Below are 13,133 nucleotides of genomic sequence, written 5' to 3'. Positions count from 1 at the left end.
GTGGAATTGTGCATCTTTAATGTAATTTGTAAAAAAAACACAAATTCAAGTACACTTGTACAGACAGTATTGGATGGTACTGTGCAAATTCCTACAAACCGTGGTTTGTTCTGTATTTCCCTGGTATAATCATGATGAATAAAGAGCTTTTAAATTCAGGCAATAATGCAGAGGTGACACAGATATAAATAAATGTGCTTAGTCTCACCTTGGGCAGACTGACAACAATCAACAGGTACAGCAACAAAAATAAAACCATTAAAGTGAATGCTAGGAATGGAATTAAACAATTTTTCCAATTACATTTTAGCTTCAAGTAACAGTTTTTCCCCATTTCACTGACATTTTAGCTTCACGTTCTGACAATCAGTACAAACATAATTCTGGTTATTAAGAGGCGAGAGAGAATCTCCTGCGCCACATTTAACTAAACACATTTAGATCTAGTTCACTGCTTAAGCTGCCCTCTCAGGACCAGAGATAGTGTCTTGCTAGTTGTTTCAAAACAATCTCAGTATTTAATACCTTGTTATTAATATCAATATTGTAGTAGTGACCAGATGGAGGTAATAATCAGTGCCTCTCCAATTCTTACTGAATTTCACCCAGTAATGAACACTGCACCCAATCCGAATGAACCACATCCCAATCCAAGCACCCTTCAATTGCACTGATAGTTGGACTGCATTAAAAAAATCGAAAGCACCATTAATTGTCAGTAAGAATCACTGACAATTAATAGCATTTAATTCATGACTACATTCAGTCATTATTGACTCCACAAGAATGGGCTTGTTTAGGAGAAGCTCTCAACTTATTCTTCTGCATCCAACCTGCTCTGTGCAGAACCCCAAACATACAGGAATGAAGAAATCTACTTTTTTTTAAGTGATTAAAAACAGTACTTTAAACAGTTTGACTGGAATCGAGTTTTGACATCCAGACCAAAGATTGGGTCAGATGGAAGCTGACTTGTAGGTTATTTTCCCCCACCCTGCACTGTGGAATGTTGGTGGCATATTACCAGTTACAAGGTCACCTCACACAATCAAAAACTTAAGTGTTTTAACATTTTTCATTCGAGTCTGCTCAAGTTGAATGGCTCTCGTGTACAAGTGCGACCCCAGTGTTACTGTGCCCATGTCACTCCTGCAACAGGTTAAAGTAAACTTTGGGTAAAAAGAAATATCTGGAGTTCCAAACTAAATAACAACAGAAAATTGTGTGAATGCACTGCAGAGCAATTAGCACAGGAGAAGGAAAATGACAGGTTAATGTTCCAGATCTAGAATCAGCTGAAAAACACCTTTTGGGTAAATTGCAACTGGATTCTTGCACTCAATACAGTTGAGCCCCTCCCCCTGCCTGGATCGATATGGTTTTGGAAGTATTTGCATGAAGAATAATTCAATGATCCTGAGGTCTGGCAGTCGCAGCGTGGACATTGCAACAATGGTACTTCAGTATTGATAGGTTGTTCCTGAGTGAAGTCAGTCAAAAGATTGGTTTACTCATATATCCAGTGGTCAGCACAGTCGTTCCAGCAGGTTAGCTCCTCTGGGTAGAACCAGAGAGAGATTTCACGTGTGGCGCTCTCTACGGAATCGCTGCCATGGATTACATTCCTGCACCGCGCACCAAAATAAACAAACCAAGTTAAATACTTCAGAGAGATTCATGCGGCATCATCGCATTCAACTCTGAGATTACAGATGTACAGAAACTAAGAGTAAAAGAAAATGATATTCCTTCTATTTCCAGATCACCCATCATCATTACAAACTTAGATTTCTGGTTAAAATTAATGAACAGTTGGACCCCACACTTGTTAACATCTCTAACACAGCCACACGTCTGCAAGTTTGCTACAGATAGAACACTGCCTGGATGGACACTTTGAGCTGGTCGTGTCAGTTGTGTACCTTTCTTGATCAGGTAGAAATGGATTCCCTTTGCAGGGCTGATCATAAAGCATCCTGGCGCTACTTGAGAACAATGATAGAATCATAGAAACCCTACAGTGTAGCCTGCACCGACAACAATCCTAGGCCCGATCCCCATAACCCCACATATTTACCCCACTAATCCTTCTAAACTATGCATCCTGGGACATTAAGGGGCAAGTTAGCATGGCCAATGTACCTAACCCGCACATCTTTGGACTATGGGAGGAAACCGGAGCACCACGGAGGAAACCTGGGCAGAACGTGCAGACTCCACACAGACAATGATTCTAGCCGGGAATCGAACCCAGGTCCCAGGAGCTGTGAGACAGCAGTGCTAACCATTATGCCATCGTGCTGCCCATGTTAGCGAAGGAACTATTCTCGAAGGAACATCTCTCTATGGTGGTTAACTCTGTGTGGGGCTCAAAAAGAGAGCTTTATTACGGAGTACCTGCCCAATCACTGAATAAATTAACTTATTTGTTTGGGTAAGTCAGTAGAGCAGCCAACAATGCTGGGATATCTTTACAGTACATGCCAACGGAAGCATTTGCAAGGATCGGAAAAGCTGCTAAAATTTGCTGCAGGCACAACTCCTATCTAGGAACTTTAGATACAAGACCTGGCTATTTGGGCCTCTGACACTATTCTGCCATTCAGTGGGATCCTGGCTAGTGTGCTGTTAATTCCAATAGTTGTAGGCTGAGGGAGAATGAGTCTGAAGCTAGCCTGCACCTTTTAAACAGGTCTATTTCCAGGACAGCAATGCAAAGTTACACACTCTCCCAGTTGCCCCCAGATTGAACTGGTTTCTATGCTTTTGCAATGGTTCCCTAATCCAGACCCAACCGAGGAAAGCCTTTTAGTCCCAGGCCTCCGTACCAACAGCGTGTGTCTGTCTGGTGTGTTCCCCTTATCTGAAACTTCCCCTTAGTCTAAATTTCAGTGAATACAATCCTAGTCTCTGTTATTTAAACATACTGATTAATCTACCACGCACTCTCGCTGAGGCTAACACATTCTTCCTAAGGTGTGGTGCCCAGAATTGCTCACAGTAATCTAGGTGTGATCTAACCAGCTCTTTGTATAACTGAAGCATAACCTCTACTCCCTTGTTAAATATAAAGGCTAGCATGCCGTTTGCCTTTCTTGTTATTTTCAATCCCAGTTTGTGATATTTTAATTATCTGTGGACCATCCCCAAGTCCCTTTGGGCCACCACTGCTCTGACTTCAGCATTCAGGAAGTACCTTGTTCTATCCTATTTAGGCCCATAGATGACTTCACATTTGCCTACATTAAAATCCACTTACCAAGTCATTGGCCATTTACTGAATTATATTAACATCTTTGTATTTTTATGTTTACAATGCCACATATCTATCAGTGTGTCACTGGAAAACTTGGATAGGTGGCTTTCTATTCATCCAGAAACACGAGGGTATACGTATCAGGAAACAAGCTGGATCTCTTTCCTCTTGTCCCCATTGGGAGGCACAGCGCCAGGGACCCGGGTTCAACTCCGGCCTTGGGTCACTGTCTGTGTGGAGTTTGCACATTCTCCCCGTGTCTGCGTGGGTTTCCTCCGGGTGCTCCGGTTTCCTCCCACAGTCCAAAGATGTGTGGGTTAGGTGGATTGGCCATGCTAAATTGCCTCTTAGTGTCAGGGGGACTAGCTAGGATAAATGTATGAGGTTTTGGGGATAGGGCCTGGGTGAGATTGTGGTTGGTGCAGACTCAAAGAGTCGAAAGACCTCCTTCTGCACGGTAGGATTCTATTCTGTGAAAAGGGGGCTGAGGGGTGACCTACAGCTCTTAAAATTATGAAAAATCTTGATGCAGAGAGATTATTTCTTCCTCTGGGGAAGAGCATTCCTGGAGGCATCAATGTAAGATCGTCACCAAGAAATCCAGAAGGGAATCAGAAGAAAGCTCTTCAACTAAAGAGTGCTGAGAATGTGGAAGTCACTATTACAGGAAGTGGTCACAGAAGCAGTTGTTACAGCACAGGAGGCCATTCAGCCCATCGTGTCTGCACTGGCTCTCCAAGTGGGCATCAGGACTTAGTGCCGTTCCCCTGCCTTTTCCCCATACCTCCTCCGCACATTGTTTCTATTCAAATAATCATCTACTGCACGCCCTCTCGGTTGCCTCGATCGACCCTGCCTCCACCACACTCTTAGGCAGTGCATTCCAGACCCCCAACCACTCGCTGTGTGAAAACGATTTTTCTCACATCACATTTGTCAATCATTTTGAATCTTTGCCCTGCTGTTCTTGATTCTTTTGAGAATGGGAAGTTTCTGCCTATCTACCCTGTTTAGTCCTCTCATGATTTTGAACATTTCTACGGTTGAGGTGAATAGTATCGACACATTTAAGGAGAATAGAGAGAGATAGGCTGGAACTCTACCACTTTGCCTGCCCAGAATCCGAGCAGGCGAGGGTCCGACAACGGAAATCTCCGTTGACCTCGGGTGGGAATTTCCAGTCTCGCCCGAGCGAGGCCATAAAATCCCACCCACAGCGATAGGTTTAGATGAGAAACATTGGATGCTCAAGCAGAGTAAAAATCCCTTTGGGTCAAACGGCCTGTTTCTGTGCTGTATATCCTTTGTATCTCATCATTTAGATCATTCATATATATGGTGCACAGTTGAGCCCCCCCCAGCCCATACCTTTGCGAACACCATTAGTCAAACCTACCCATGATCCTTAATCTGCCACTCAGCTAATTTTCTAAACCAGGTCAATATCTTGCATTCACTGCAATGAGGTTCAAACTTAGCAAACAGTATCTAAAGAGGAACTTTAGTGAATGCTTTCTGGAAGTCCACATAAATAATATCCAAAGACATTCCTAAGACCATAAGATATAGGAGCAGGTTCTTTAGGAGGTAGGTTCTTTACGCAGAGAGTGGTTGGGGTGTGGAATGGACTGCCTGCAGTGATAGTGATAGTGGAGTCAGACACTTTAGGAACATTTAAGCGGTTATTGGATAGGCACATGGAGCACACCAGGATGATAGGGAGTGGGATAGCTTGATCTTAGTTTCAGATAAAGCTCGGCACAACATCGTGGGCCGAAGGGCCTGTTCTGTGCTGTACTGTTCTATGTTCTCTATGAGCAGAATTGGGCCACTCGAGTCTGCTCCACCATTCAATCATGGCTGATATGATTCTCATCCCCATTCTCCTGCCTTCTCCCCATAACCCCTGATCTCCTTATTGATCAAGAACCTATCTATCTCTGTCTTAAAGACACTCAATGACCTGAACTCCACAGCCTTCTGTGGCAAAGAGTTCCACAGATTCACCACTCTTTGGCTGAAGAAATTCCTCCTCATCTCAGTTTTAAAGGAGCGCCCATTCGCTCTGAGGTTGTGTCTTTGAGTTCTAGTCTCTCCCACTGGTGGAAACATTCTCTCCACGTCCACTCTATCCAGGCCTCTCAGTATTCAGTAAGTTTCATTCCTCCATCCATTACTTTAGTCACCTTTTCAAAACATTCAACCATGTTCATCAGACATGATCTACCCTTTATAAATTCATGTTGGTTCTCTCTGATCAGCTGAATATTTTTCAGGTATTCACACACTCTGTCCTTATTGTAGACTCTTATCATTTCCACACAATGGATGTTAAACAGCTGATCTATAATTCTCGAGTTTCATAGAATCATCGCATCCCTACAGTGCAGAAGGAAACCATTCGGCCCATCGAGTCTGCACCGACCACAATCCCACCCAGACCCTATTCCCGTAACCCCACATATTTACCCTGCTAATCCTCAGTCACTAGGGTCAATTTAGCACGGCCAATCCACCTAACCCGCACATCTTTGGACTGTGGGAGGAAACCGGAGCACCCGGAGGAAACCCACGCAGACACGTGGTGAACATGCAGACTCCATACAGACAATGACCCAAGGCCAGAATTGAACCCGGATCCTTGATGCTGTGAGGCAGCAGTGCTAACCACTGTACCACCGTGCCGCCCTCTCAGTTTGCTTAAATAATGGAGGAAACCTCTTTCAGCTTACACACAAAATGTTCTACGCTTATAAATGAATTGCTTAGCTATCTTAAAAGGATTTAAAATCAGTTTCATTGAGGCCTGCCATGAACATTCCATTAAGCAGAGAATCAACCTCACTTTCTCCTAATATATTCAAACCAGGAAAATACCCACCTGCCCACTTCAACACAGAAGTCCCCTCTGATGGTGCCTGGTGCAGAATCTGCAGGATTGGTCTCCCCTAGCATGGCTCGAGTGACTTTAACAACATCCAATCCTTGCCATACCTGAAACAACGAGGAAACCACAGTCAGTAACAGAGCCTTGTCTTGAAAAATAACAGAGTTAACGTGTTAGATTAAAGTTGCCGTGCCCACAAAGTCTTCCTTGACAGCAGCGATTTAGAATCATAGAATCCTTACAGTGCAGAAGGAGGCCATTCGGCCCATCGAGTCTGCACTGACCATAATTCCACCAAGCCCTATTCCCATAACCCCATATATTTACCCTGCTAATCCTTTTGACACTATGGTCAATTTAGCACAGCCAATCAACCTAACCCACACGTCTTTGAAGTGTGGGAGGAAATTGGAGCACCCGGAGGAAACCCATGTAGACACAGGGAGAAGGTGCAAACTCCACACAGTCAGTGACCCGAGGCCGGAATTGAACCTAGGTTCCTGGAGCTGTGAGGCAGCAGCAGCGCTAACCACTGTGCCGCCCTCAGAGCAGTGCCTAAAGATGATGAAGATGATGGGAGGAATTTTTCTGTCCTGTCCGCCATGGGAATTGGAGTGGTGGTGATGGTGGAGGGCGGGGTGGCCGGGGGTGGGGGGGGGGGGGGAAGGGGGAGGGGGGAAGGGGGAGGCTGACCATGCAAAGTTCCGTTGACCTCGGCAGGATTTTCTGGTTTTGGGGCGAGCATGGCTGGAAAATCCTGCCCCAAATGTTTTTGATGAACTATAAACACTTTGTGACACACGTGTGTGTGTATATATATATATATAATATATATATTTGAAAATTGGATTCTGACAAGATGCTTTGAAGTTGACTATAAGCTTTGTTCAAAGTATTATAGCCTGAAACCATATTTAACTTCAATAAAGATAATCTATAACGATGAGGTAGATGAAATTATGACTATTTCATACAACTCGGGATCAAAGCACACCGTATTACTGGTAGGAAATCTATAAATGCTTCGTTCCCTACACACAATGTTCCACGTTTGGCTCTTCCTCTCAGTATGGTGACTTGCTTAGCCAAGCAGTTCCTTCTTAATAGTGAATCTGGTCAATGAAAGTCAGCAAACCATAGAGGGCATCACCCAGGGCTAATGCTGTCTCCACCACTGCCCACAACCTATTTTCCAGCATGAATCATTAACAGTGATCTGGAGAAAGAATTCTGACTTGATATTCCAGCTCAAGGATGTTGAGACAATTGCAGTTCACGCAGTTCGTCGCTTGCTAAGATTGGAAAATTACTTGCACCTCATCTGTGCTGATCAGGTAACTCGCTACAAAATCAGCAATTCGACCTTCCAGCTTGTACAACTGATAAAATTCTAGCTTTGAAGCTTTTCACGTTTGTTAGAAAAGGGGTGGAAAACATCAGCCACCTGGCTCAAGTTCTTACACTAACAGCCTTTAGTTGCCAGGGACCCGGGTTCGGTTCCCGGCTCGGGTCACTGTCTGTGTGGCCAGTCAACCTAACCTGCACACCCTTGGACTGTGGGAGGAAACCCACGTAGACACGGGGAGAACGTGCAGACTCCACACTGACAGTGACCCGAGGCTGGAATCAAACCCAGGTCCCTGGCGCTGTGAGGCAGCAGTGCTAACCACTGTGCCGCCCGAGTTATTTCTCAGTCACAGCTACATTATCAATGGGAGGCAGTAAGTGGTTGTGACCCTCACCCCAATCCTCAAGGATAGTTAAGCTGGGGTGAAAACTCGGATCACCAACTGCACCTAAGGGTTGACCAACAAACAGCTAGGTGACACCAGGGAATGAACCAACCAGCTGCTTCTTTGATCTTGGCAAGTAGACTTGACACAAACAGAAGAAAGATACCATATACTCTGACTGCTGTAACATACCATAGCAACCAGGGGGCCAGAGCTCATGTATTTCACCAATCCATTATAGAAAGGACGGTCTTTGAGGTCAATGTAGTGATCTCTTAACAAGTTTTCCGAAGCCTAGATTAAAAAAAACATGGACAGCCATTACTTAATTTATTAGCCTTATTCCATCAAACACTGGAGTAAAGTATAAAAGTTATGTCAAACTATCTGGATGTTATCTAGAACAGTGTCCCAAATCCAGCTGTCCATAAACCAGCATTGTCTGAAAACCAGACATTTGTAGAATGTGCAACGCATCAATTTTAACTGGAATTAAAACTTACCTGTACAATATGGCTAAGTGCTGCATCGGCATAGTCAGGTGCCTGGCTAGTTATCACTTTCATCACTTGTGTGCCAGTCTATTCCCACGTTCTGAGTGACCCTTAACCCCACCCAACTCAACCCTTGATCTGAACCATCTGACGCGGAATCCAGCGAGATCTGAAATCTGACACTTCCTTGGTCTCAAGGCGGCCGTTTGAGACACTGTACCCGTACATTCTTGATCCGTGCAGCAAGGCGAGCCAAAGCATTGTTAGATTATCAGTACATCAAAATATTAAAATTTATTTAATTAATGCACAACATACCTGATTCCTCTCCAAGTCTTAGCAAGAGTTGCCACATATTTGGACATGACTTAGGAGAATATTAATATACTGCAGAGTTTTAGAATGTAACCGGTGACAACTTTGTATTGGATGCAATGTGACCAATGGGAACAACCAATGGGATGTAAGGGTCAGCTGACCCAGTAAACCATGGAACCAATTAGAGTGATTTAATAGTCAGCTGACCAGCTGATTCACTATAAATAAGGAAGTTTGTAGAATTGTGGGAAGCTTGGAGTGGCCCAGGGCGAGGCCCCAAGTTTGGAGTAATGATGTTTCTTTATTAAACCCTTTCTTCGATTTATAAGTTGGAGTAAGTTTTGTTGTATTTTCATTAGCTACATTTCGAAGAGTTCCTTCTGAAGAAACACAGAGTGCAGATACACGGCCATTGGGTGTATACCCATTCTCATGGAGTTGACTACCTGTGCCCAAGCCCCTGCCGGGTAAGGGCACCTCCCAGCTCTGTCAAAAACCAGGTTCTTTCCCAATCCAGCCTATCCTCTCTCTCACCCCTCATCCATATTTGAACATGACATTTTGGTTTTCAACATAACTTATTGGAATGAATTCATTGAATCATTTAATCTGGGAAATGCCTCTATGAAGATCAGTGCTCTGCTACATACAATCCAGTTGGTTATATAATGAAATTAAAATCCTCTACACCATTGGGGCTGAGAGATATGTAAAACATCTTACTACAAAGATGCAAATCAGCCTTTTAAACCATGGGTAAAAACATTCTTCAATTTATATCCTGGCTTTGTAGTTAGAAAGGCAAGCAAATGTTTCCTCTGTCTGGGGAATCAACAACATGGGTTCACTGTCTCAGAGTAAGGGTTGGCCATTTAGGACCAAGACAAAGATTATTTTTCCACTCAAGTATTGTGAATCTTTGGAATTCACGACCCCAGAAGATTCAGTCATTGAGTATTTGTTTTTTAGGGGAGGCGATGGCCTAGTGGTATTATTACTAGATTTTTAATCCAGAAATTCAGCTCATGTTCTGGGGACCCAGATTCAAATCCCACCATGGCAGATGGTGGAATTTGAATTTGGTAAAACAAAAATCTGGAATTAAGAATTGACTGATGACCGTGAAACCATTGTCGATTGTTGGAAAAACCCATCTGGTTCACTAATGTCCTTTAGGGAAGGAAATCGCTGTCCGTACCCGGTCTGGCCTACATGGGACTCCACAGCAATGTGGTTGACTCTCAACTGCCCTCCAAGGACAACTAGGGATGGGCAATAAATGCTGGCCAGCCAGCGATTCCCATGAATGAATAAAATAAACATTTTTTTGGGTACTAGGTGGGATATGGGGACAGTGTGAGAAATTGGAGTCAAGTTTAAGATCTTACTGAATAGTGGAGCAGGCTTGAAGAGTAAATATCCACTTCTGCTTCTATCCTTGTATTCTTAAAAGGCAAATATATTGAATATCTGTTTAAATTTAGGTCTCACTTCATGTTGGCAGGGGCTCCAAATTATATGCTTCACCCAGATCAATAAATCAGAAAATCAGCATGTTTTGAAGCAAAACTCTGTCCACTTTAAATGATTCTATGTCCGTACACAATAACACTACTTGTACCAAATTACACCCAGGCTTCACTATATCTAGAAACACACTCTAGGTACTGTACCTGCATTAATTTCATTCCAACCAGTTTAAATCCCTTCCGCTCAAATCTCCGTATGATTTCTCCAACCAGACGACGCTGAACTCCATCTGGTTTGATAGCTATGAAGGTGCGTTCGTGTATTCCAGTAATTACTAAGTGAACAGGAAATGCAAAACTTTGAAAAGAAATACTTGCATTCACAGCACACCTTCCACCAACCACAGGATACTGCAGAGTGCTTTACAGCTAATGAAGCACACACTCACTCTTGTAACCCAATAAACGCAAGTCAATTGACACACAGCAAGATCCCACAAACACCAATGTGATAATAGGCCAGATAATTCTGTTCTAGCGATCATAGCTGAGGATAGATATTGGGCAGGCACCAGGAAGAACTCCAATTTGGCTTTGAACTAGTGCCTTTTTAATGGTAAATGTGACATCTGAAAGTTTTAAGTTTATTTATTAGTCACAAGTAGTCTTACATTAACACTGCAATGAAGTTACTGTGAAAATCCCCTAGTCGCCACACTCCAGCACCTGTTCGGGTACACTGAGGGAGAATTTAGCATGGTCAGTGCACCCTAACCAGCATGTCTTTGGACTGTGGGAGGAAACCAGAGCACCCGGAGGAAACCCACGCAGTCACGGGGAGAACAGGCAAACTCCACACAGTGACCAAAGCTAGGAATCGAATCCGGGGGTCCCTAGCGCTGTGAGGCAACAGTGCTAACCACTGTGCCACCATATCACCCCAAGAAGGCACCTCTGACAGTGCAGCTTTCCCTCGGTACGGCACTGAAATGTGAGCCTACATTCTGTGCTCAAGTCACTGGTGAGGCTTGAACCCACAACAATTTGGCTCACAAGACTGAGCCATGGTTAATATAATCTTGTTCACTTATAAATATTTGGTTGCTAACATTTTAGTTTTTAATTCAGCCTATTCTACATGCAGCGATCTAAGTACAGCAAAGACAGTAATAAGAGACGCATGAGGGCCATTCAATCTCTCAAGCCTGGTCCGCCGCCATTCATTGTTCACCTCCAGTTACCTCCCTAACCCCTTGAATAATCATAAATCTATCTATCTTAGTTTTGAAATGCTCAATTAATTGAGCCTTAACAACTTTTAGGAGGGGAAAAAGAGTTCCATAGTTTTAAGTTTATTTATTATGTCATAAGTAGGCTTACATTAACACTGCAATGAAGTTATTGTGATAATGCCCTAGCTGCCACACACTGGCACCTGGTTCGGGTACACTGAGGGAGAATTTAGCACGGCACCTAACCAGCACGTCTTTCGGCCTGTGGGAGGAAACCCACGCAGACACGGGGAGAACGTGCAGACTCCACACAGACAGTGACCCAAGCCAGGAATCAAACTGGGCCCTGTGAGGCGGCATAGCGGGATGGAGCCTGAACCGCTGAATGGTTTCAAGAGAGAGATGGACATATTTCTAATACAAAAATGGGAAAGACGGATAAGGGAAACAGGTGGGGAGGTGGATTTGAGACCAGGGAGAGATCAGCCATGATCTGATTGAATGGCAGTGCTGGCTCCAAGGGCTGAATTTGCTAACTTCTATTCTTAATTAGATTCATAGAATCCTACAGTGCAGAAGGAGGCCATTCGGCCCATCGAGTCTGCACTGACCACAATCCCACCCAGGCCCTATCCCCATGCATTTACCCTAGCTAATCCCCCTGACACTAAGCGGCAATTTAGCATGGTCAATCCACCTAACCCGTACATCTCGGGACTGTGGGGGGAACCGGAGCACCCGGAGGAAACCCATGCAGACATGGGGAGAACGTGCGGACTCCGCACAGACAGTGACCCAAGCTGGGAATCGAACCTGGGTCCCTGGCGCTGTGAGGCAGCAGTGATAACCATCGTGCCACCCTGACTCTCATTCTAAGGCAATGCCCTTGCTGTGTAGGTGAATGAATGTTCATTGTGCAGTGCAGTGCTATCACAGTGCAGACACACAGTGTGCACCCAGGCACTGCCCTCTCTCACTGAGCTCCCCCCCCAGCTGCCGGTGTCCAAGCCCCTGCTGCCTGAGGGCTCCTCCCAGCCCCGAGTTGAGTCTGACACCGGGGGGGGGGCGGAGGCTCCTTCCCATTCCCGGCCTACAGAGGCCCCGGTTATCCCCTCTCTCACCCGCCTGGAACATGTAGGCAAAGACGGTCAACGCCACGCAGATCATGCCGCCTTCCTCAGCGCCCTTTCCACCAACAGCTGGAGCGCGCACGGCGACGCTGCCGCGGGCACCCGTATCTGCGTCAGATCCAGGCAAGAGCGCGGGCGACGCTGCTGGGGGCGCGCACGTTGACGTCACCTCCAATCAGGCAACGTGCTTGGAGCGCGCGCGTCCACGGTTGGCGCGCAGATCCGGGAACCGGGCGCCCCCTGGCGACTGGGAGGAGCAAACTGCATCCCCTTACCGACTCGGAGGAGCACACTGCCTCCCCCTAGCGACTGGGAGGAGCACACTGACTCCCCCTAGCGACTGGGAGGAGCACACTGACTCCCCCCCCCCCGGCAACTGGGAGGGGCACATTGACTCCCCCTAGCGACTGGGAGGAGCACACTGACTCCCCCGAGCGACTGGGAGGAGCACACTGACTCCCCCTAGCGACTGGGAGGAGCACACTGACTCCCCCCCCCCGGCGTCTGGGAGGAGCACACTGCCTCCCCCTAGCGACTGGGAGGAGCACACTGACTCCCCCTAGCGACTGGGAGGAGCACACTGACTTCCCCCCCGGCGTCTGGGAGGAGCACAC

At 45.6% G+C, this 13,133-nt stretch overlaps 1 protein-coding gene across 1 annotated transcript; it reads right to left on the bottom strand.

Annotated features, from left to right (window-relative positions):
* On the bottom strand, positions 1–12,686 carry nme3 (NME/NM23 nucleoside diphosphate kinase 3). The gene is made up of 5 exons (XM_078240822.1): positions 12,511–12,686; positions 10,362–10,492; positions 8,069–8,170; positions 6,138–6,250; positions 1–1,625 (listed from the first exon to the last, which is right to left on the bottom strand). The coding sequence occupies exons 1-5, from the start codon at positions 12,554–12,556 to the stop codon at positions 1,508–1,510; spliced, it is 510 nt and encodes a 169-aa protein (XP_078096948.1). The 5' UTR covers positions 12,557–12,686; the 3' UTR covers positions 1–1,507.
* Positions 12,687–13,133: the final 447 nt, after the last annotated feature.

The sequence above is a fragment of the Mustelus asterias genome, chromosome 23, assembly GCF_964213995.1.
Source record: "Mustelus asterias chromosome 23, sMusAst1.hap1.1, whole genome shotgun sequence".
Lineage (NCBI taxonomy): Eukaryota > Metazoa > Chordata > Chondrichthyes > Carcharhiniformes > Triakidae > Mustelus > Mustelus asterias.
Note: the sequence above shows the minus strand (reverse complement) of the source record. Positions and strands in the feature narration are given on the sequence as shown.